Source organism: Phaenicophaeus curvirostris, chromosome 1 (assembly GCF_032191515.1).
Source record: "Phaenicophaeus curvirostris isolate KB17595 chromosome 1, BPBGC_Pcur_1.0, whole genome shotgun sequence".
NCBI classification, from domain to species: Eukaryota; Metazoa; Chordata; class Aves; order Cuculiformes; family Cuculidae; genus Phaenicophaeus; species Phaenicophaeus curvirostris.
This window is the reverse complement of record NC_091392.1, coordinates 6567605-6593118: the sequence shown is the minus strand read 5'-3', so window position 1 is coordinate 6593118 and position 25514 is coordinate 6567605. Positions and strand designations below refer to the sequence as shown.

General features: G+C 43.2%; 1 protein-coding gene across 1 annotated transcript; it reads right to left on the bottom strand.

Annotated features, from left to right (window-relative positions):
* Positions 1-131: 131 nt before the first annotated feature.
* DHTKD1 (dehydrogenase E1 and transketolase domain containing 1) lies at positions 132-20709 on the bottom strand. The gene is made up of 17 exons (XM_069869436.1): positions 20550-20709; positions 17751-17906; positions 16768-16979; positions 14577-14771; positions 13990-14259; positions 10214-10385; positions 9531-9729; positions 8364-8676; positions 7290-7374; positions 6496-6635; positions 6041-6191; positions 4444-4550; positions 3196-3360; positions 2767-2849; positions 1507-1676; positions 915-1000; positions 132-479 (listed from the first exon to the last, which is right to left on the bottom strand). The coding sequence occupies exons 1-17, from the start codon at positions 20707-20709 to the stop codon at positions 378-380; spliced, it is 2766 nt and encodes a 921-aa protein (XP_069725537.1). The 3' UTR covers positions 132-377.
* Between the last annotated feature and the right edge of the window lie 4805 nt (positions 20710-25514).

The window sequence follows — 25514 nt, the reverse complement described above, 5'->3', positions numbered from 1 at the left end:
AATACTTCTGTGGAAACAGAAACTGTTTCCACACCTGCAGCATTCCAAGAGACTGCCAAGTGCAGATAAGCAACATGATACAAGGTATTTTATAGCCACCTCACCCATCTGCCCCCAGACAGGACTTCTTCTTTTTAACTTTAAAAGCTGTCTTGTAGACAGTATTACAAGAGAACAAGAAGTATCTAAAAGCAATAGGTGTCACCTCTTATCTTTAGGTGTTCCCCTATATGAAAATATTGTTTCATTATTACAGAGCTTGTTCCAATCTTTTCTCCCATTTTGGAGACTAAGAGTCTTAAGGGTCTGGTATTTGTTCTTCACAGGGCAAGGCACCAAATGTGACTGGTGGCAGGACTAGTTCATCCATTGGAAACTTAGATAAATGTCTTGGCAAGAATGTCTTCCTGCTGCTGGTGGTGTAGGGTTCCAATGCCAACTGCTGGGGCAGGTAAAGGAGGTCTGCTCACAAGATGGAGCTGAAATTTAGAGGAAATGATTAATGAAGCACAAGCACAAGATCACACCATGAGGTCCTCTGATGCCATGGCGATATCTACTGCTAGATACTAGGCAGTCCCAAGTGGAAGCAATACAGGAAGTTATTCTCCATCTCCCAAAGACCATGGCTCCAAGAACATTATAGTGCACAGTCTGCCAGAGCAAACAGCAGCTTTATATTGTCCTCCTACTCAGATCAAGCATGTTGTTTCCCACCTGGGATCTTTCATCATACTCCAGTCCTTCTCAACAGGACTAAATGGTGCTATAAAGAGCACAAGCAGCTTAAATTAGAACACACACTCGGTTCAGGCATCAGGTTTAGTTTTCTTGTGTAAGCATCACAGAATTTTGCATTCAAGGAAAACTTCAAACTTTGTTTTAAAGACTAAAACACCATAGTGACAACTTACCTTAACCCCCACCTGCTTTTCAAAGCGTGGTGACACAAAAGACCATGGACCCATGTTCTGTGGTTCTTCCTGACTCCAGATGAAGACTAAAGGAAGGAGAAAGCTACATTACAAATGCACACATTTATCTTTTCAGCAGCTTCAGAAAGAAAGCTTTTTCTTTTGTGACATCTCTGTCTTTCTTGTCTTGGCACTGTCTTTGAACTGACAACTTGCCAGATTGAATTCTCCTGCAGGCCACAGCTCGCTGAAGCCAAACTAAAAGTATGTCCACCATTAGGACTGTGGGTATATTCTGATTTTCTACTGCCATTTTCAAAAGCTACTTAGAGGACTGGACTGCAGATACCAATGTAAAAAATGCCCTCTGATTTTTAGTAGTGCTTTATAGAAGCTAACAATAGCAGAGAGACAAAGTCTTTTAGCACAAGTGGTAAACATTTGTATTATCCCACTCTGGAAACACTAAATGTATTGAAAGAGAGAGCAAAGAGGAAAATGCCGCTACAACTCTTCATCCTAAAATACAGTCAACAGATTTAGTTCTTTACATCAAAGAGTCTAGAAACACAAAGGTAAAAATCTGGCTGACCTTTTGCACGGCTGTACTTGTTCAACTCTTGTTGTAGAGCTTCCAGGGGGAAAGGACACAGTTCTTCAAGTCTCAAAATAGCTGTGTTGTGCTGTTTCTCTCCTAGCATCTCTCTTTGCTTCACCAGAGCATAGTAATGCTTACCAGAACAGAGCACCACTTGGGTGACACTGAAGAAAAACAGTAATGTTTCCAACTTTAGTGTTTTACAGAAACTCTATGCACGACAGTTTCAGTTTTACACTTTCAACAAAAACAACCAGCCAAACTTCAAAGACAATTTTATGAAGCTACATTGTTACCTTAGATCATCTTTTCTCTTCTTTGCCTTCCCTTCCCTCCCACTCTCCTGCATTAGTTGACAAACTAACTTTTGGGCACAGTATACCAGAGCCCCATTTCTTCAGTAATACTGAGAAAGTTATCTTACAATGGGATCCATCTTGCTTAGCTTTAACTATCTAAAAATTAAACACCTAGTCAGTCATCTACACGCTCTTCATAGAGAATAAACCAGAGGGGGAAAGAAGTATCCCCAGAGGACAGTCCTCTCCCATGCCAAAGAGGAACTGTCTGCTGAAGATATGCAATACCCTCCATCAGACAGAGATGTCTTGGATGTCTAACTTTACTGGACAAAGGTGAGGAGATAAACTTCACCCTTCAAGCCTCACCATCCCACTTAAAAAAACCCAAGATGCTAAGATACTTCCAGACTTTTGTTTGTGGGTAAGGTTGTGAACATCAGGGATGCTGTCAGACTCTGGTACTACTAGAACAAGGACTGGATAAGAACCTTATGAGGGAAAAAGAAATGAAGGCCAGAGTTGCCCATTGTGAAGAGGATTCTCAATATTATCTGAAGGGAGTAAGATACACACAAAATATCACCCTAACTTCCCATAATCAGCACAAGTGTTCCATCTCTTCATGGAACAACTGCTCCCAGTGACTGTTAGCTAACATGCATGGTGCACGCATGGTGCAGAAGAGCACCTACCAGATCAGTAACTACAGTCACAACTGTAGGGGACAAGGACTGAAAGCCTGAACACTTTACTATTGTGCAGCAGACATGGTAATTACCAAATAAGCAGACAAAAAGGAAAGAAACAAGTAAGACTAAGTCACCCATCATAAAACAATATTTACTGCCCCTAACAAAGTCACCTCTTTTGTATCAACTCAAAATTGAGCTGTTAGGTAGGAGAAAGGGACAGGACATCCTTTTGAGCTTTTCCTTCAAGTACGTAGAGCTACCTTTTAGGATCTACTGAGGAGTCACCAATGACAGGCTTGAATGTTGTCCTTGGAGCCATTTCTTCAAAACTTGATACAGCAGCCTACATGGGGGAAGAGTTGCAAGTTATCAAACACCAAGACAGGCTTTTGGTAAGGACAAAAGATAAGAGTCTTCCCTCTCTCTCCTATTCCCATTCCCACTCCCACCAATGAAAACTGGGATGATAAAGACTCTCAAGAACACCACCAGACCTGGAATCAACCCTACGTCACCTCCACTTAGCTTTAACCCTCAACCTATCCAGCCTCAAAGAGGCAAAATCCCATCAATTTGACCCCAAAATAGAGACTGGCGAACACAGAAGTAAAAGAAAGAGAAAGGGGAAGAGAACACAGAAGAGGAGAGAAAAAAACAATCAAAAAAGGAAAATAAAGATTTCAGCTTACAGGGAGCCTGAGTAACATTTTGGGAGAAACAACAATGAGAGGTTTCCTGAAGTTTCGGACCATTTGCCGCCGGAGTAAATGGAAATACTGTGCTGGAGTGGTGGGATGCACAACTGACATGTTGACCTGGTCCCCATCGACCCCCTCTTCTGAGCTGTCACACATCTGTAAAAGGAGAACACAGCGATTCCTTGTCAAGAAGCACACAGTGAGCCAAATACACAAGAGAATACAGGCACATAAGGCACACTGACTAGTATAAGAAGAGAAAGGTAAATATCCCAATTCAGACACAGATTGCACAGCAAGAAAAACTTCAAAGAATAAATGGTTTTAGCATTTAACTAGTAATATTATATCTGAACTGTCTACTATCACACGGTAACCAGGGTATGACAGTTTTTCTAACAGTGGAGGTGTTATGATTTCTCCAGAGTGGCAAATTTCCTCTAAACATGCTGCAAACCCCTCCTCAGGGGGAAGTTACTCAGATGAAAAGGCTTTTGTTTACTTACTACAGTTACAATAGCATAGTAGAGGATTTTTGTGAGAGGTAAAAACGTGCCACAGATTTACTAATTGATATATAAAGGTGTCCAGCATTCTGTTTGTATGATCTGTGCCTGCTGGATAGGTCTGTGAGTGGTTTGTACAACAGGGCAGCTGCCAAAATGCTTTTTATAAGAAGTAGCCATTAGAGGTCTGTTATTTGCAATTCAGCAGTTGTGCCTTGCTACTGTTGTCGCTCTGTGGTACAACAACATGGCTGAAGGACAGCAGTCAAGAAAAAGAGAGCAGGCAGTGCTGCAGCATGTCCCCCTAGGGCTTTCTGCAGAGAGCGCAGGGCCTCTGCAAACACTATGCAAATCACACCTTCCAAAATTTCACATTACCACACACCCACTTGGGCCAGTGACAGAGATGCAACAGGAACAAATATTTATTACAAGGTTCAACCAGAGTCTCACCCCAAAGCTGTTCTGGCAGGATTTAAACTAAAACTGCTTCCTCACCACTTCTAGACCTACACCTTCTCATCACAACTCCCTTTCTTCCTCTGCTTCCAGCCCAGCCCATTCCTATCACACCATGATGGTATGATCCTGGTATGTCTCCAGCTTCTGTCACTAGCAGGTACATCAGGAATGGGGCATTTTATGGCAAGACTCCCAGAGCATTGGTTGCCATTGCTACTATGGGGACTATGTGAATGCAAGATGTGTGGAAGGGTAGTGTGTGGAGAGATACCTGCAAAAAACGTTCCATCCGGCAGGATGAGTGCTCTGGGCCTGCACCATCGTAGCCATGCGGAAGAAGAATTACTATCCCACTCTGCAGAAGCCATTTTGCCTCACCTGAAAACACACAATGAGGAGGAAAGAAAGTAATTTCCACAGAACAAAGTCCTCAAATGCATATTACTTTGCACAAATTACTAAGTGTAAAAGAACAGCTAATTTCCACACCATTAAGTACAACTCTGAAACATGCTGCTGGCATTTAGCCATGAGACTCACAACAGTGAAACAACACATGTAAGAGAATCTGAAGTTTCTGCAATCACCACATAACTTTGTGCTTCCACAAGCCATAACCCTCCACATGAAGCACGTGAAGCAGTGAAGCTTCTAAAACTTACCCTAAAAACATCACTATGGTATGTAAGAATCCTCTTAATGAAACTGTCCTCCTTATTAACATGGGACCTTGAAGCTAACTCTTCAGTAAGAAAACCCCTAACCCAAATTCATTATATATTTGCTGCATATCATGGTCATTCAACCTTTTGCAGGTGTGACTCTATCTCAAGTAACAAGTGATAGGATGAGAGGAAATGGCGTCAAGTTGTGTCAAGGGAGGCTTAGACTGGGTATTAGGAAAAAATTCTTTACCAAAAGAGCGGTGAAGCATTGGAAGAGGCTGCCCAGGGAAGCAGTGGAGTTTTAAACCCTGGAGGTGTTCAAAAACTGTGTAGACATGGCACTTCGGGACATGGTTTAGAGAGCATGGTGGGCTGACAGTTGGACTTGATGATCTTATAAGTCTTTTCCAACCCCAGTGATTCTATGACCCAGGCAGCATCCTGTGAGCCAGTCCAGTTAACACAGCAGTACTAGGCACAGGCTAGGCCCCCCAAGCTCTGTCAAACCTCCTACTCTATTTAAGGGATTACAGTTAAACTCTGAAAGTAATTCATTACAGCCTCAAGCACATGAGGATGAGTGGTATGACAGGGCCTCTGAATTTCCATTGATCATAAAAGCTGGAGTGCAGAGGCCTAACTAAGTCTAGATGCCAAAACCCTGGACACTCGCATACAAGGAATGCCACTGTAGAAATCCAACTTAGCATCTTCTCAGCATGGTCCAGCTAAGAGAGGTCTTTCTGTGACATCTGAACACTCAGAAAACATGCCAGAGTCCAACTGAGAGGTTGGTTGCAAGGTGTTGTGGTGTTTGCTGTAAGCGATAACTATATGCCTTCTCTATTGCTTCAGGAATTTTTCAGTTGCCTCATGAAAGCAAGGTACAGCCTAAAAAGCTATCAACTGTATATACACACAGTGAAATCAAGAGGGGAAGGTCTAGAATGGCCATTAATATTATCAATTCTCATTTTGGAAGTACTGTCTCCCACCAAGGACAGGATGTCTTAGATGGCCTGTCTTCAGAGAAAAGCTGCACACAAGTCAGGACCACGCAGGCAAGCTCACAAGCCTTACTGAGAAAACAGAATTCTTTCTTCTCAACACATTGCCCTTTTACTTTAAAGATGAAGGATTTTCTAAAAACATACTTACTACAAGTGATTTGGTTTTAAATATATTAGCTCCTTGTACACTCACCTCCAGAGATGAAAGTGTCAAATATTATCTGGGCTCCATTAAAGAAGTCTCCAAATTGAGCTTCCCAAATTGGCAGTAAATTAGGGTTCTCAATACTCATTCCATATTCAAAACCAAGCACAGCTTCTTCAGACAATGGACTGTTACTCACCTAACAAAACGAAATTGTTGGGAGGGGTTGGGTAAGGAAGAAGCCAAGCCAAGGTTAAGAACCTTTGGAACCACTGAGAACATGCACTCTTAAAGGCAACTGACAGTCACTTCAAGCAAAACACCTTGTTAAATTTGTAAAGAGGGTAAGTACAGAGAACAGGGGTGCTCTGCCACTTTTGTGTCTCTGTATCTGGGGTCTGCCAGAAGAAAAAGGCTACCTACGTATGCCTCAGCAGCTTTAAATCATGCTTTCTGTTTCAGCACAATTTGAAGAAGACAGTCTTGTGGACCACAGAACCTACCTCTAGGAAACCTTTCTGGTCTGGGGACATATGATTCAGAGGAATGTAGGTATCATCTGTCTCCTGGCAAACCAACATCGCGTGTCGTTGGCTGAAGGTTCCTCTGCCAACATCTTGTCCACTTAGTCTGATATTAAAGCCTTGCCAAGAAATAAACAAAACACCAGATTAGCAAGTCATGTAACAAGAAAGCACGCAGGACAACAACTCCTCACTTCTAAAACATTTCGTCACTTGTAAAGTCTCTTCTTTGATTTCTCCTCATTAGCAACATCAACTCTGAGATGCAATTCTTAAACAGCAGCTGCTCCAGCTCAGAAGCACAGAGATGATTGTGCATTTCCCCTTTTTCCTTCCGCAGACAAGAATTATTTTGTGGTAAACAGTACAATTTACTGAAGCAAACTGCAAAATGCATACATTCTCTATCATATGTAAACGGAGATATGAAATTGGCTAGAGAGGAGGGAAAATAGCAGTATGAAATGCACTATAATAGCACTTTGTAGGCCCCACTGATGTCAGCTGCATTGCTCTTGTGCTTAGCTCTATGGACAAACATTGTTGGAGAGTGGGAAGGAGCAACAACTTTTCAAAGACATTTAGTAATCAATCTACAAATATTTGTGATACACAGTATTCATATTCACGTTCTTTTAGGATCTTACAATTGCAAATTGTCAAATGTACACATCATATCAACCTCTGGACTTACAAACACCCAAGTCTAATGCTGTACTTCACTGCCATCAAAGCAAAAGTATGTTCTTGCCTGCTGTCTAGTCGCCTCTTACCTTGGCTCAGCAGGGAACCAAATGCTAAAGCTTCCGCTGTTGCCCAGTCCAGCTTTTTTCCTTCCTCCATTTTTTGAACCCTTGACTAAACAAGTAAATAACAAGGAAGTTACTACACTGCCTTTTCCCACTTACATTTCTTTTTGTGGCACAGATGAATATTAGAAGCTAGGAAAACAAAACCACAGTAGAGAGCAATGCCATATTCCTGTAGGCAAATTAGTCTGGTTTGGAATGACCCACATGTTCACTTACCAGTCAGCAAACTGCAGAGTAACAAATTAGGTCTTAGACTAAAAATATTAAAAATCTTATGACAGACTTTTGATCTGCCTGGCTAGCAGCGATGAAAAGATACCAGGTTTTAATATTTCAGTCTCCAGAATTCCCCCTTGTTCTGACCTGCAGAACTGCAGACAAATGATTGTACCCAGCTGTGGTGTTCTTGGCTTGGGCTGGGAAGGCAAGAACATCCATCTTCTAAAGTATTCAACTCATGACCTCTCTATGGATGTGAACAGGGCATTTGCACATGGTCATCATTCAAAGAGAAATGTTCACAAACCCAAAGCAATCCAAATTTATGAGCACGAAAAGTTATGAGGCATCAAACACAGTGACCCTCAAACTTGGTCACATGAGTATGCATATGTTTATATAAAAAACGTAAACACTCACTGCTGGCTTTAGAAACTATGTACACTATTGCCAAACTCCTGATGCATTCTCTCACAAAATACTCAGAGTATATAAATAAATAACAGCTTCTATTATTTGTAAGAATAACAAAACGTATTTTCTCAGAACTTTTTTCTTTACTGCAATAAAACATTGTTGAAATAACAAAATTAAGTATACAGTCAGATTTGGGGGAAAAAACAAATTAGGGAGGTTATTATGGAAATTATTATTTCCTCCTCTAATCTGGAGGACAAATGCCACAATCCCAGCTTCAATAGAGAGAGCACCCTATTTTTCCTGGAGAATATTATGCTATTATCTAACTGGCAGCCTTGCTGTGCTAGAGTTTCTCCTGTAACAGGCCACATCTTTGAGCAATTACGATCTACCGACCTGTGCGTAGGTCTTCAGAAGATGGCTGTGCATCTGCAGTTCTTCGGGCACTTCTACAGACTTGACTCCAATAAACTGCAGCAGTGGTACAGGCATACCAGTGTCCCAAGTGGTGATTTTAGCAGAAGGCTCAACAAAGCCTTTCCAGTGAGCCTGCAGATTGGTAGGAGGTGGACTATATAAAGTCATGTTGGCAAGATGATCATTCAGTTTCGCATAGTATGCCGTCTTTATCTCAGATACTTCAGTCTCAGTCATGAGCCCAGCAGCTATCAGGTGTTCTGCGTATGTGTCCGGGATACTTTTACGGGATCTGTCAGGGAGGGAATCAAACCCCATAGATATTCATCTTGAAAACATTGTCACTGCAGAGCAAGGCAATTCCACCTAACTACTGTCAAGTACCATGGGAAACTAAAATAAATGATGTCCTGGTGCATTATACTCATTTGCATCAAGTTTGTTTTCCAGTAACAATTCCCTCGGATAAGTGCTTTATAGTCCTTTATTTTTAAAAAAAGTGCCCATAGTTGGCAGTTACAGGTAAAAGCAAGTCAAAACACCCTCCCAGTTAGACTGGCTCTGGCTATCATGCATATTTTCTTCAGATAAATTAATAGTAGGATTTCAGTACCACCTGAGAATCAAGCCATCCATTCCATTAATACTTCACCTAAAATACCAGAATTCACTGCCCAGTAAATTTTTATGTGTATTGTTCTTTGGGGATAAGGACAGAATCTGAATACATTTAGATGAGCCCCCACTGGAGCCATCAGGACCAGACAAAGATGAGGTACACATCATACAGCCTCCCTGCCCACTCTCCCACACCATCTACCCTCCCCTCTAACACACAGAAGACAGCTTTGCCTTCTGATTATTAGCCGTCATGAATGTGAAATATAAGGGCTAAGTGCAAGACTGCTCTCCAAGAGACATCAAGCTGCACATTCATGAACCAACACTAGCAGCCATCTTCATTAACTTGACAGGCTCACACTTCAGCCAAAGGCTGCTGCTGATGTAGCTACACTTATATAAACACTTGTTGGTATGGCAAAGTATCTTCATTACACAGAGATTTTTATTACAGTAGCCAGCAATACTGAGCTGGTGTGGACATGAGTACATTTTGGGTTCCTCCATCAGTGGCACTACCCTTACCTGATGATTTTGTACATGCTGGGGTTGGTGAAGAATGGCTCATCAAGTTCATTGTGGCCCCACTGTCTGTAGCACAGCAAATCGACTATTACGTCCCTGCGGAACTGTCGTTGATACTTGACAGCCAGGCGAGTGGCACGGACAACTTCTTCAGGATCGTCCCCATTCACATGGATAACTGCACACCCAACAATTTTACCTGCCCCGGGGATTCAAAACATAACAACAGTAATTCCACTCAACCCCCTCCAAAGAAAGCAGACACACACCTACTCTATTGAAAACTAAACACACATCACAAGTTGCCTACAACAAAAACAAATCTACAAAAGATGTTCTTTGTGATGAAAGCTGGGGCAAGGAGGATTCTTCCTTGAGAGAAAGTGCAATCAGCCCAACCTGTTGTATTCGTCACAGTCCAAGCACAATTCCTTTACTAGGACTAAATTCTAAAATGATTTTCTATATACAGTTCCAACATCTTATCAATCTGGTTGGAAGTCTGTGAGCAATGGCTGAGAACTATTTGATGGCTTCTCTTTCAAAAAAATTCCAAGTTTTGTTTCCTTCTTATCCTAAGCTATCACTCCTATGAATTCATACAGGCCAGAACACATATTCATACTGGAGTTAAAAATCCTTTCAAACACAACAGGCAATCTGCCTTCTAATTCAATACATACCAATGTCACTACAGTACAGAGATGACCTTCCTCGCTCTGGAGGAGTGGTATAGCCCAGCTGGTTATTAACAATTAAATGGATGCTCCCACCAACTCTGAAATGTGGTAGATTAGAGAGGGTCAGTGTTTCAGGAACAATCCCTTGCCCAGAGAAAGCAGCATCACCATGAACCTACATTAAGGAAGAAGATGGAAAAATCCATTAGAAAACACTGAAGGAACAGCAAAATCTAAACCAGACCTTATTAAGCAAGATGTTTTAAACTGAGTAGGTAAAACAGGTGCAGCTTCAGCTGGATCTACTTCTTAACCCTTTTAAGACTACCGCTTTGATGAACTGAGAGTTTACAGTCTTACGACTAACACAACATCACAGTAGCCAACATCTGTCATGAATGCCTGATGTAATCCCTACCTGGCATGGACCTAGAATCTCTTAAAATTGACTCACCAGGGGCTCCACGGCTATAGCAAAGCTGCAGAGGTCAGCAACAAGTCACTGACCAAAAGGAAGCCTGTCACCATAGCACTTGCTATACTCTTCGCTGCAAGTTAAATGTTGGTGAACTGGGATTTATGCCTATTGTACCTTAGCAAAGAGAGACAAGAACAGACATGACAGAAAAAAAGTGGAAAAGGAATTGAACGGAAGCATATAAAAGTAAATGAAAGCTTTCAGAAGGAAATAAAGCCCAAGTCCTTAGTTACATTTCATAACTGCAAATAAATCATAGAATCATAGAATGGTTTGGGTTGGAAAGGACCTTAAAAATTATCTAATTCCAAACCCTCTGTGATGGGCAGGGACACCTCCCACAGACCAGGCTGCCCAAGGCCCCATCCAACCTGGCCTTGAACACCTCCAGGGATGGGGCATCCACAGCTTCCCTGGGCAACCTGTGCCAGTGCCTCACCACTCTCATGGTGAAGAATTTCCTCCTTACATCTACTCTAAATCTGCCCCTCTCCAATTTATAGCTATTCCCCCTAGTCCAACTGCTACAAGCCTTTGTAAACAGCCCCTCCACAGCTTTCTTGCATACCCCCTTCACATACTAGAAGTTTGCTATAAGATCTCCCCAGAGCCTTCTCTTCTCCAGGCTGAACAACTCAAACTCTGTCAGCCCGACTTCATAGCAGAGGTGCTCCAGCCCTCTGATCATCTTTGTAGCCCTCCTCTGGACCCATTCCAACAGCTCTATATCCTTCTTATGCTGAGGATTCCAGAATGGGACAATATACGCCAAGTGAGGTCCCAAATGTTGCAAATAAAGTTTGGAAGGGGAGTGGAGACAACTGTGGCATTCAATCCATGTTTCCAATGAAGTAGAAATACTCATAGTAATATCATCCAGCATTTCAACATTTTAAAACTAGAGAGAGCTCTCCATTGATAAATCTGATCACAACTTTTTCAGAACACAGATTCAATCCTTTGAAGGTTAAAGTCACTACAAAGATCGATGTAGTTCCTTATTAAAACCAAATGGCAGTTTTACTTCCTGGTCAGGGGATAATGGTTTCAAGTCTTAAGTGACTTTTGGAGGTACAAGTACACCTGGAAAAGAGTGGAGGTGTAGTCAGCCAGCAAAATGACAGCACTGGGTTTTGATACAGTCCTAGTGCAGAGACTTTTCTAAAAGGCATCACAGAAAACCAAAGTCAGCTACTAAAAGAGAGCCAACACAGCATCCCCATTCTACCCCTTACCATGCTACACTTGTTCCTGAAGTGTTAGGCCTTCACTTTCCCCTTCTGGTTTCTTCTACTGCCTACGAAGATTATGTATCTTGGTGTCACCATTTGAATGAAGACCCTAGAACGTCTGAAAGAACTTTATGGACTTCAGTACATCCCAAAGCATTAAAGCCTACAGACAGTGTGATTACCCAACTACACAAGGCTCTTCATATGCACCTCAGCCCCAGCTGATTCAATTCCTGTGGGGCAAGTAGGATGTTACTCATTCCAGCAGAAAGCTGGAAACAGTTTTTGCTAGCACATTTTTTTCTGGGCAGCATTAGCAAAGAACATAAAAGGAAGATCACCATCAAGCTTAATTCATCAGTGATCCTGACAGTGGAACGTCAAATGTGAAATTTAATTCAGTGAGATCTTATTCTCAGATTTCAGTTTAACTCATAGACACCAGTCGTTGCTTGATGTCTTCAGCAGAGGTGAACAATTAAAACATTGCAGAAGTGTCCATGGCAGTTATCCAATAAAGAGTTGGATAGTCTCCGTATATTCCAAGCACACTGAAGTTCCAGAAAGGAAGATCTTCAGACCTCAGACAACTACGCTTACCACTGACACTGGCACCACAGCTCTTCTTTACTCTTTTCTCTCTCAGGCTCTGGCACTCAGGTTCGTGGAAGACTAGGAAAAATGCCAGAGCAAAGCTTAACTCAGAGTTTCTACACTTACATTTCTGGAGAGGAAGAACTATGAAAACAGAAAGCCCAAAGAGAAACATCCAAACCAAGATTCTGAAAGAGGTGGTGGCTGCTTTCATCTTTTTCTTCTTGATTAGCTGAGTAAGAGCAGTTAACAGTCACAGTTGTAAAAATTGCCTTTTTCATTTTTAATCTACCTCTCGGACCTCTTAAAGGCACAATCATGAATACTGATGGTCGTGTTAAATGAAACATTTTCATTCTTTGGTGAATACTTCTAGTCAATTTACTAACACAGAGGAACACAATTTACTAGCTCAGAGTTAAATGTCGTTCTTCTCTACTATGCAACCTTCCTTACCACTTACCCTTTAACTAAAAAAAATGTTATTTTTTTCTAGCATAGGGAGGGTCCATTTATCCCAAAGAATCTTTGTTTAAGGAGTCAGAGTAGTTTCATAACCACATAGCAAAGATCTAACATTATGAGACAGAGACTCTAAGAAGCAATACCTGATCAAACTAACTGACATAACTGCACTGAGAGAGCACAAGAAGACACATCAAGTAACAAACTTCTTCCTGCACTTGCATGCCTCAAAGACTTTTTTTAATAAAAATATAAGAACAGTAAAACCTCAACTTGTTTCCAGTTTTCTCAGTATTTCATACTCTCCCTTCTGCTTTTTTTCACTATCCACACCCCTCCAGAAGGAAACAAAACATTTAACTGAAACATGTCATCACTTCTACCCATAACTTCCTTTATGTTTATTATACTACACAGGAGAGCAGTTCTGTCCCAATTCATTTTTGCTCTTGACTTTACGAATGTTTAAGAGATGGACTCGCCTGTATTTCCAAGTTAAATGCAATGCAAGAACAGAAGACTTATCAAGGAACTATTTAGCACTGCCTCCACAGCTATGAAAGACAGTTCAAGGAGTAAAAGCCAATCCCAGCAGACTTCCTGCAACAGTACCATGAGAAAGTGACAAAATTCTAAATCCTCCTGTATATTTCACAACCTAGTTCATAGCTCTTCTTCAAATACATTTAATTTAACAAAAGCCTAACAGTGGTGGTTTAAACACTAAAGTAGTCTGTGAGGAAAGGCACAAGTAGCTCTCAAAGCAGAGTATTATTAAAATAAATGAAAGTATCATAATCAGTTCTTCAGAAATCTTAGAAGTGGAATTGTTTAAATGCTAGTGTCATCTCATATGTCACCTGGAAATCTTCCTTGCCCTCCTCTTTCTCCATAAAGAGGATCCTAGTTCTTGACCAGTTTTGTCTGATATTTCTATATCCACCACTTCTGTTCACATGCTAGTCCAGGAAGTCTTACAAAGATCAATTATAAATCATGAGCGAAAATACCTGCAGGCAAATAACTTTGTCTCCAGGCTGTGCAGAGCTCTCTGGGGAGTAATCTCCATCAAGCAGAGTCTGTTGTCTTCCTCGTGTCTTGCCCACGGCCACTGGATTAATCGCTTCTAAGTGCGAGGGGTTAGGTAGCAAGGTAACATGCACGGGCCTGTGTGAACCCAAGTCGAGATCTACAGAAGATGTCAGGTGGGAGAGAACATCCCCAATGGCTGCTGAATTCTCTGGAAACTCACTCAAACCACGCATCTTACGGAACATGAGCTGCATAGAAACAAATTTGGTTAAATATTCTTTAAAATTCAATAACACATTAAAAGAAAACTTTTACAAAACTGTATGCAATCCTACCCTTGAAATTTCAAGGATGCTTCAGGTAACAGATAATGAGAACTTCATTAGTTCTCTTTAACAGTCTTCTGCCAAGATCTGGCTGAGGTGCTGACAGAAGGGAGATACGCTCTCATACAGACAACTTCTTTTTATTGCTTCAGCATTCAGAACACAGACTTCTAGGTTTTTACTTCACTGCAAACACATCAGGCACAGAGCAACTGTCACTGATACTCTTAGTCTTTTACCTCAGGTGGAAGCTGAAGTAAACCCGTGAGAAGATTAAGTCTTCCGCGATGAGGCATTCCAAGAATAATATCTGTCACGCCGCTGTACGCACACATCTTGAACAACTCATGGAAGAAACCCATCATACTCTCTGCTCCTTCGCCACCATAACGCTTCACTGTGGCAAACTTTGTAGCCAAGAAGTGATCAAACTCCTGTTAAAGACAGGAGGAAATTCAGCATTAGGGTATTTTAAGCAGCAGCCCTCTGTTTATTATCTATATCAGAGAATCATAGAATAGTTAAGGTTTGAAGGGACCTTAAAGATCACCTAGTTCCAAACTCTCTGCCACTGGCAGGGACATCCCACTAGATCAGGCTGCCCAAGGCCCCATCCAACCTGGCTTTGAACACCTCCAGGGATGGGGCAGCCAAAACTTCCCTTGGCCCTTGGCAACCTGTTCCAGTGTCTCACCACTCCCATGGTGAAGACATTCTTCCTAATGTCTAGTCTAAATCTGCCCCTCTCCAGTTTATACCCATTTCCCCTTGTCCTATCACCACAAGCCTTTATGAATAGTCCCTCTACTGCTTTCTTATCTCCCCTCTTTCAGCTTAAAACTGCTCCCCCTTGTCCTGCCACTGCATTCTCTGACAATGACCCCCTCCCCAACTTTCCTATAGGCCCCCTTTAAGTAATGGAAGTCGCTATAAGGTCTCCCCAGAGCCTTCTCTTCTCTAGGCTGAGCAATCCCAACTCTCTCAGCCTGTCTTCTTATGGGAAGTGCTCCAGCCTTCTTATCATTTTTGTGGCCTCCCTCTGGACTTGCTCTAACAGACCCATATTCTTAGCACATAGGTGGAAGAATGCTTGAGGGAAGGAAAATAAATGAATCTATATTTACTTCATTCTCCTCTCACTCCTCCCACTTCACCTATTCACAAGTGACAAAGTTTTGGAAGCACTGGAAGCATCTGTAGTGTTTTGCAACTGAAGTCTGAAAATAAACGGAGTCTGTAACTGAGAAGGGAAAACTGAGCCACAGCCAAAGAGCCAAGCCAACTGCTGAATACTTTCTAGTTAAGCAACATTTAGTTCCAAGGAATATTGTATCCAGAACTAATCACACATAGAAGCAGATTTTTCCCTAACAAATTCTACACTCTGTACTGTTCTGGTCATACTCAAGCCAGTGGGGGATTTATCAGGATCTTGATTTCACCCTCCTGTGTCACTGTCAAACTCCTTCAACTGGCAAAGAGGCAAGATAAGTATGAATTATGCCATATACTTCTGTTTAGTCATTGGCAAGTTGTACATTTAACACTCTTTCCACTCAGAAAAGTGAAAACAGGGACAACTCCACAGATCCTGCTCTGCCATCTTCCCATCCTTCTGGATAACACAGGGAGAAAAGGTGGGAGGGGAAGAACATTTTTCACAGTACAGAAGTATTGGAATAAGTTTTCTATATATATATTTGCAAGTACATAAATCTTTCAGTTCCTTACAGAACGCATTGAACAAAGGTTCCTTTGCCAAGCAAGAAATTTACCTGTTCTATATGGCTCACACCTCAGTCCAACTCTTTTGTTCTCCCAAAACCTTGAGACACCACATATGTTAAAACTAATAAAACAGAACAGCATGAGGGTGAAAGGAAAACAAAGAACAGCTACACCAGAGCACAAAAGTTCACCTTGCTCTGCCCAGCCCTGCATTCCCATCAGTAACGTTTAATATAGGCTGTCAGACCATTAGCCTGAGAGAATCTCACTTTTGAAGACCAATCACTCATGGATTTGTAGGATCATGACTTGTGTTTCCAGATGTTAAAGATAATATGTTACAAGAATATATATTACACACAATGGATGTTCTAATTAGTTCTAAAAGTCTTTTGAGGATGGAACCTGCTGGAAATATTTTTCTAGAAAAAAATTTCCAAAGTAATCAATGTAAACCAAAAGGTATCACTATTTGTTTCAATAATGGCTGCTAAGTAAACTCAGCAGCAATCTCTAATGGCATTCTGCATTTGTGTATAGCACTTTCTCAGGCAAAAACTTGTACTTCTTCCTTTTGCACACTGTCAAAGCCTTTCAGGATGGCAACTGTTCATTTTCTGCATGAATAAAGTCTGGAGCAGTGAAGGGTTCATGACAGACTCCACAACTCTTGCTACAATCCAACAGAAGTGAACAAAGTACCTGAGACTCCAACATCAGTTTGCACAAGTACTTTTTCTCTTCGGGTGTCAATGCTTCTTGTTTCAGCTCTTCAAACCTTTTAGCAAACCACTGCCTCTCCTCCAAAGTTGGAAGCTGGCTTGTTTCTATGGAAATATGCCCGCAGTATATATGGTCAAGGTAAGCCAACACATCCTCTAGGGAAGCCTCTTCTTTTCCCATGTTTAGAAGCCCTGGTGGGAAATTAATGTTGTTAGCCACTTTGGGGGACGAAGGGAAAGCATAAGACCTAAACTGTTATCTAGCAATCATGTTAACCTTTTAAGCATATGAATTAATGTCTTGTCTTCCTTTCCTCCATTAAAAACAAAAGACATTATCTTATGAGCGCATTTCAGTGTTATTGATGGCCTCATTCTTATTTGTAAGGTGCTTGAAATGCCTTTCTGAAATAGTTTCCCCTGAATGAAACAAAGTCACTGCTTTTGTGACTCAGTATATAGCATTTGGTATGTTGTGGCTCAGAGCACCAATCCCAGCTGCATCACAAGTAAATAAGCACTTGTTCTGCAGATGGAGAAAATAAGGCATGCAGAGAGACCCTCCTTTGTCAAGGGCCACAGCAAGAGCCTAATGGACCCAAGAAAAGACAGGTCTTGACTTCCGCCCCAGTGCTCTGGGGCTCTGCTCTGGCAGCTTTACTACCTTGTTAAGCATTATGCTAAATCATAGATTGTTACAGCAACACAAGAAATTAATATATAACCTCAGTAGCTGTAAGAAGAAGTAAAATGTTTCACAGTTTCTAAGGATGCTAGAAGGCAGCCACTCACACACAACGATTTCTGCAGCAAACATTTAAGTAGGCTGAAGTTAACAATTCTCCATCCAAGAGTTCATTACTGATTGAACCACCACTCAATATTTGGCCCTTCTGCAGTGGATACAGTCTCTTAATAAATCACTTGTGAAGACAATTTGCTGTGATACGACTGCGGGCTTACCTGTAGTAATGAGAGGCCCTTGAAGAACTTCTGCCAGCTCTTGGATCTCGGGTACCATATTCATAACAGCTTGGCCAGCAAACAGGGGGTTTATCTTGGCTGCTTTGTGGCCATGTTCAGCATAGGCAGTTATTAATCGAGCAAGAGCATGGTCAACTACAAACAAAAAGAAAGCAGAACAGAATCACACACGAGCTCACGTTTAACCCATTTACAGCACCAAGACAGTATTCATCAAGGTTCTAGCTGGAAAGATAATTTTCTAAACAGATGTTTTCCCCATTACCTCACAATGGCTCACATCCATGCTAAATCTGCTCACACAACAAATTTTCAAGCAAGTACACTCTAGATTTCCCCCACGGGTCCCCTCATAGTTAGATTCCTGTAAACACATGTAAAGCTACTTCATTTTGCTTTGAATCTCTTTACAACAGGTAGAGCCAGCTTGCAAATGGCACACTGCCAGCGTGCAAAGTCTTATTTCCTCAGTCAACTCAAACCATATTACTTGCTTTCCCTGTTCCTTGCTAGAATGACAGGAAGATAGGGTCTTAATAATTCTGGTCCTACAACTTCAAAGAAAAAAGTCTGCATCTGCTGGAGGCACTAGCCAACAGCACATGCACATGCTGAGCCAGACATACTAAACAAACCAAACATGAACACGTTTTTTAGCAGATGTCAGCCACACACTGTTGCAGGCGTTCTACTGCAAGATAAAAAAATTATCAACATAAGCAAAACTTGACCAGCTGGAAGGTCATGCACACGAAGTTACTGTCATTGAATACATGCCCCAGACAAGGTCGATACACTGTAACTCAACAAAACCCATTGCAAACAGAATCTGCTACAAACTAATGATATGAACCAGTTTATAACGCATTTTTAATAGGGGAGGGAAGAGTTCATCCTGATAAAGGAACAGCCCTGGCAGTATTCAGACCTGAAGTCTTCTGTTTTCAAAACACAGCCATTTCTGAGACTGTTTCACAAAGTTATTTCTCTGCTATTCCTATTTCTGCTGCTGGCACTCCACTCCAGCTGTCACGTACACACAGTCGGCCCATTCAAATAGGTTCTACAGGAGAAGAATATAACTGTAATGCCTCCCACACACTCTCAGCAAGAAAGCCACTTAAAAATGATTTTTGAAATAAATGTAAAAATATATCAACATTTTCCTTGCTTAACAAGAAGGCTGCTTGGTGATGGGACTTGGTGTCCACGAGCCAACAAACTGGTTTCACTCCTGCTTATGTGCAAAGCGGTTCATTCCTACCACAGGCATGGCTCTCCTGTCCTAGAGTTTTCTGCTTGAAGCACAGAGAATCATAGAATGGTTTGGTTTGGAAGGGACCTTAAAGATCATCCAGTTCTAAACCCCCTGCCATAGGCAGGGACATGTCCCACTAAATCAGGCTGCTCAAGGCCACATCCAACCTGGCCTTGAATATCTCCAGGGAGGGGGCAACCCGTTCCAGTGCCTCATCATTCTCATAGTGAAGAAATTCTTCCTTATGTCTAGCCTAAACCTGCCCCTCTCCATTGTATACCTATTGCCCCTGGTCCTATCACTCCATGCCTTTGTGAACAGTCCCCCCCCAGGTTTCTTGTAGCCCCTTCAGGTACTGGAATGTCACTGTAAGGTCTCCTTGAAGCCTTCTCTTCTCCAGGCTGAACAAGCCCAACTCTCTTAACCTCATCAAGAAGAGTTTCTTCCTAATGTCTAATCTAAATCCTTCCAATCTAAAGCCATCCCTCCCTCATCCTATCCCTACCAAGTTATTTTTCTATTGTATCAAACTGAGCGAAACACATCACAGTGCTGCAGTAGAGTCCCAGTGCCTCAGCTGGTTGGAGCAGGATGATACAGAAGAGAGACGTGGCAGCATAGGCACCTTTACCAGCAGTAAAAAGCCACAAAACCCATCCCCCAAGTCACTGACAGTCACCGCTGCCTGGAAGCAAGGTTGGTACCCACATCTCAGAGCCAGGGCAGAGCAGAAAGCACTGCAGGAGCCCTAAGGAGACTTGGATAGAGCTTAGAGCTAAACAGAATCACAGAATCATAGAATCACAGAATAGTTTGGGTTGGAAGGGACCTTAATGATCATCTAGTTCCAATCTCCCTGCCATGGGCAGGGACATCCCACTAGATCAGGTTACCCAAGGCCCCATCTGACCTGGCCTTGAACACCTCCAGGGATGGGGCAGCCACAACTTCCCTGGGCAACCTGTGTCAGTGCCTCACCACCCTCAAGATGAAGAAATTCTTCCTTATGTTTAGAATCATAAAATAGTTTGGGTTGGAGGAGACCTTGAAGACCATCCAGTTCCAACTCCTTGCCCTCAAGCGCCTCTTCTCCAAGCCCCAGGCTCCCCGAGCACCCAGAGAGGGTGGGGGGAATGAACCACAGCACAGCGCGGGTTTGGTTGGAAAAGACCTTTAAGATCATCGAGTCCAACCAGCGATCCAGCCCCGCTAAGTCCATCTCCCCAAGCACGACATCTACACGCCTTTCAAACCCCTCCAGGGCCGGCCGCTCAACCACAGCCTCTTCCAGCGCTCGACAACCCTTTCAGTAAAGAAATTTCTCCTAAGAGTCAACCCAAATCTCCCCTGCAGGCCGTTCCCTTCGTCCTGTCCCCGCCTGCCAGGGAGAAACCAACCCCCCCCCTCGCTACAACCTCCTCTGAGGCAGCTCTGGAGAGCGACGAGCTCTCCCCTCGGCCTCATCGCCTCAAACTCTCCCTTTCCCCTCCTCGGGATCCCTCGGGAGGGCGGTCTCCGACCTGCTCTGCCCCCGGCCGGGGCGCCGCCCGGCTCCGCCGCTCGCTCGCTCTCCTCCTTGCGGGGTTTGTAGCCGTAGACGCCGCGCTCGGTGCGGTACCAGCGCCGCCAGCCGCCCCGCCACAGCGCCCGGGGCAGCGCGCCCGCCGCCGCCGCCGCCATGGCCGCACGGGACCGGGAGGGGAGGGGAGGGGAAGGGAGGGGAGGGGAGGGGAGGGGAGGGGAGGGGAGGGGAGGGGAGGGGAGGGGAGGGGAGGGGAGGGGAGGGGAGGGGAGGGGAGGGGAGGGGAGGGGAGGGGAGGGGAGGGGAGGGGAGGGGAGGGGAGGGGAGGGGAGGGGAGGGGAGGGGAGGGGAGGGGAGGGGAGGGGAGGGGAGGGGCCCCGCCGCCTCCCGCCCCGTCCCACTGCTTCCCGTCCCACCGCGTCCCATCGCGTTGTGCCCCGTCACACCGTTTTACGCCACATCCCCGTGTCCCATCCCACCACTTCCTGCCCTGTCCCACTGCGTCCCACCCCGTCCTGCTGCATCCCATCCCATCCCATCCCATCCCATCCCATCCCATCCCATCCCATCCCATCCCATCCCATCCCATCCCGTCCCATCCCACTCTGTCCCATCCCGCTGCCTGTCCTGTCTCACTGCATCCCATCACATCCCATCATTAAAGATCATCTAGTTCCAAGCCTCCTGCCATGGGCAGGGACACCTGTCCAGTTCTGGGCTTCTAAGTACAAAATAGACACGGACTTATTGGAGAGAGCCCAGTGAAGGACCATGAAGATCATGAAGGGAGTGGAGCACCTCACTTATGAGGAAAAGCTGAGAGAGCTAGGACTGTTAAGCCTGGAGAAGAGAAGCCTCAGGAGGTTCTTATTAATGTGTATAAATTCCTGATGGGAGAGTGCAAAGAGGATGGGGCCAGGCTCCTTTCAGTGGTACCCACTGACAGGACCTGAGGCAATGGGCATAAACTGAAACACTGGAGGCTCAATCTGAACATCAGGAAACATTTTTTTACCGTGAGGGTACCCAAATGCTCGAACAAGACACCCGGGGGGTTGTGGAGTCTCCATCCGTGGAGACATTCAAAAGCTACCTGGACAACCAACTCTATGTAGCCCTTGTTAAGAAGGGAGAGGTGGACAAGATGACCCCTAGAGGTCCCTTCCAACCTCAGGCTTCCTGTGATTCTCCAAACTTCATGCAAGTGCAGGCCTGGGAGGCAGGAGCAGTAAGGGCAAACTGTCTTTCCACAGGCTCGGTTTGTGCCCACAAATCTACTTTGCAGATTGCCCTTACAACAGGGAAATCAAAGAGTATTCTTTCCTTCATATCTAACAGTGATTATATGCTTTTGGAACAGGTGAAACTGGATTTTGCAACTCAATCAGTTGGCCAGGGATTCAGTGACAGTCACAGTTCTTGGAGATGGGTCACTTGTATTCCATGAAGCCTGTGTGTTTGGTTCCATGACAATTTATAACTGCCCACTTAGGAGAAAAATAAAAGTGAATGACCTTTAAAGCTGCAAAAAAGGCAAAAAAGATACAGCTGTAGTAGGATAGCTGGCTTGTGACCAATAGAGTAAAGCACAGTAGAAATGTAGCTTTGAATATTGATTATTTCAACGTATATTAGAACAAAGGAACCTTGGAAATAATGCTGCAATACTACATGACTTTGTGGAGTTGACAGTAAAAAGGCAGGAAAGGTTGACGTAGTTAAACATTTCTATTCTGTGCTTGGGGAGAAAGACAAATGTTGCAGGCAGATCACATGATGATGAAATACTTCTCTGCAGTTCTTAAGCAAATATCAGACAAATAGTAGAGACCAATGTGGCTTTGCTTTAAGGCAGATAGAAAACTAGTTGAATATTTCCCAGTTACCACTTATGGGAGGAATTAAACATTAAAAATCATTACAACAGTCTTGCAGGGTTAAAAAGGACTAAATTATCATGTAGTTCTTCAGTTCAGTTGCACAATGTGGTTCTCGGAGAAGCAATGGAATATTCTATATGGTTCACTTAGTGCTTTAATCAAGTCTAAGCATGGGTTTATGGAATATATATCTTGTCAAGTCAACTTGTTGCTTTTTTCTGTGATTCAGAATTCAGTTAATAAAGGTTTCAAGTACTTTGCAGACTTTTGGCAGCATAATCATCTTGTATAGAACATGATTACACGTGGCAAAGCTGTGCTGTAACTGTATCTAGGTCAACAAAAGGTTTTGTTGACTTTGGTTTGTGTGTAAATGTGTTGGCAGAGGTGGTACCTGTGCCAGCAGAAACACCACTGCTACAGGCACGTGCTCTGGCTCTGCAGTGGGACTCTCCTGGCCTGAATCCTCTGGCATGGGCCTAGAGCAGACTCCTGCATGAGGCTGATTCAACAATACCTGATGTTCCAGCTAAGAAAACTAGAAATGCTTAAAAATCAAGGTCCATAGAATCACAGAATCACAGAATCACCAGGCTGGAAAAGACCTCTGAGATCATCGAGTCCAACCATACCTATCTGCCATTAAACCATACCTTTAAGTACTTCATCTTCCCATCTTTTAAATACCTCTAGGGATGGTGACTCAACCACCTCCCTGGGCAGCCCGTTTGAGTGCCTGACGACCCTTTCGGTGAAAAATTTTTTCCTAATGTCCAGTCTGAACCTTCCTTGGTGCAGCCTGAAGCCATTCCCCCTAGTCCTCTCACCTGCCACTTGGGAGAAGAGACCAGCACCCACCTCTCAACAACCTCCTTTCAAATAGTTGTATATACTAAACAGCACATGGCTGATCACCTAGCAGATCTGAACTTGCAATATTTTAAATAAAAATCAGCAGAGAGCATTTCTAAAGTGATTATAGTCCTTGCCACTTCAGTAGTTACATCAACCTGAATAAACTGCCCAGCAATTAAGTCCTGACAAAGCTTGTCCTATGGAGGTATGTGGTGAGGAGAGGTTTTCTTGGATCTGAGTGTCAGGATGGACCAGACATAAACAAATCTGATGTATCTTAACAGGACGAGACACAAGCTTGCACACCTTGAAAAATTATATGCTCTAAAATGTAACTCCTTTCCAGGAAACTGTGACTATAAATAATATAAAAATCATGGGAATAAAACAGATGGGTGTGAAAAAGTTATGCGAATATTGGCTCACTTGGCATAAAAGATAATGCTGTGGGTTTGGCTACAAGGATATACTCAGTACACCTACAGATTCTACATTAGGCCAATGTTTGGCACAACTGTGATTCCTCTCTGAATACTGTGTGTTTGGTGCCAGTAATTGAGGAAACATACTGAAAATGTTGGGAAGCAGAGCTTCAAGAATTATAGCAATTGAAGGACCTGTTTTATATCTGAGACTCAGGAAATGGGGGCTGCCTGGTTTACTTAATGGTATGTCAGTAGGAAAACTTGATCAGTACATACACAAATGAAACAGATACTTGGTAAGGAAAAGCTTTCCAAGCTATCAGACAATGATAAAACAAGATTTACTTGCGTGATCTGCACAAAAGGCAGTTCCAACATGGTCATAGGTGGGTAGGAATGTGGTATAAATATGGAAGAAGCTCGTTTCCTTTCAAAACTGTAGTGACAGTGCATTTTTTAATCTTAGAAAGGGTAGCAATATGCTTCAAAAGAAAGTAACCCAACATTTCTTGATGTAATGCCACCAAAACTGATACTTAAGCCTAATATAATGCTGAGCCTGCCTTTTCAAACCAGACCCAAAAAAGAATATTTCAGAGGCATCCACTGACAGCCTACAATGTTGGTGCCTTTGGAAAATAAAGCACCCACACCAACGTGGATATACTCTTCACATTTAGAGGGGGCCTACAGGAAAGATGGGGAGGGGCTCTTTATCAAGGGAGAGGATGAGGAGGAACGGGTTTAAGCTGAAAGAGGGGAGATTTAGATTAGATATTAAGAAGAATTTTTTTACTGCAAGGGTTGTGAGACACTGACACAGGTTGTCCAGAGAAGTCACGGAAGCTCCATCCCTGGAGGTGTTCAAAACCAGGTTGGATCAGGACTTGAGCAACCTGATCTAGTGGAAGATGTCCCTGCTTATGGCAGGGGGACTGGAAGTGGATAATCTTTAAGGTCCCTTCCAACCCAAACCATTCCATGATTCTATTTAACACCCTCTTTCCCTCTGTTTAGCATAGGGATCTTCTCTATTCCAGTGAATTAGTTTAATCAGCCTGGTGACTCAAGATAATAAATGAAATTTTTATGTATCAGGGACACTACAGTGTAGCAGACACACTAGATATGCATGACTTTGTCCTTCCAAACTTTTCCAGAGATTTTTAGATGCATCCACAAAATGAGCAGCAAAGTTAATAAACAGGGAGGAGAATTGGAAAAAAAAACCCTGTCTAGTCTATACCATCTGGCAGAGGATACGTAAAGCTCCACATCAGTAAACAGATGCTTGTATTTGGGCTGGCTCTTGCCTCTGAATAGAAGGTGGCTTTAGCAGCTGAATCATCTCGTTATGCACATCCAGGCCTGCGACTGCAGTCACAAACACTGGTGTCTGCTGGCTGGAAGTTAGAGGGATGTCAGCACCTCCCGCATCCAAGAAAAAGCTTCTGTTAGAATCAAAAGTCCAAATGTAGAAGAAATCCCCACCCTGGTGCCAGGTTTTTTTCTGGATTGTGCCAGCTTTTTCCAGCTTGGGACGACTTCAGAGCTGCCTCACAGTCAACACCATGCCCAGACGCACAGATCCCAAGCATTTCAAATAAACTGTGAGGTTCTGTGCTTAATGAGCTTTACCTTTGTAAAATGCCTTCAGATATCTAGACAAGAATACTGACAGGACAGAAGGATGAAGTGGAGATGCCTGGTTTAGACTTAACGGACAGCATCTATTACATCATCATAACATATCACAACTTGGAATTATGCCTCTGTTATTCCAAGCAGTTTATCACAGTGACA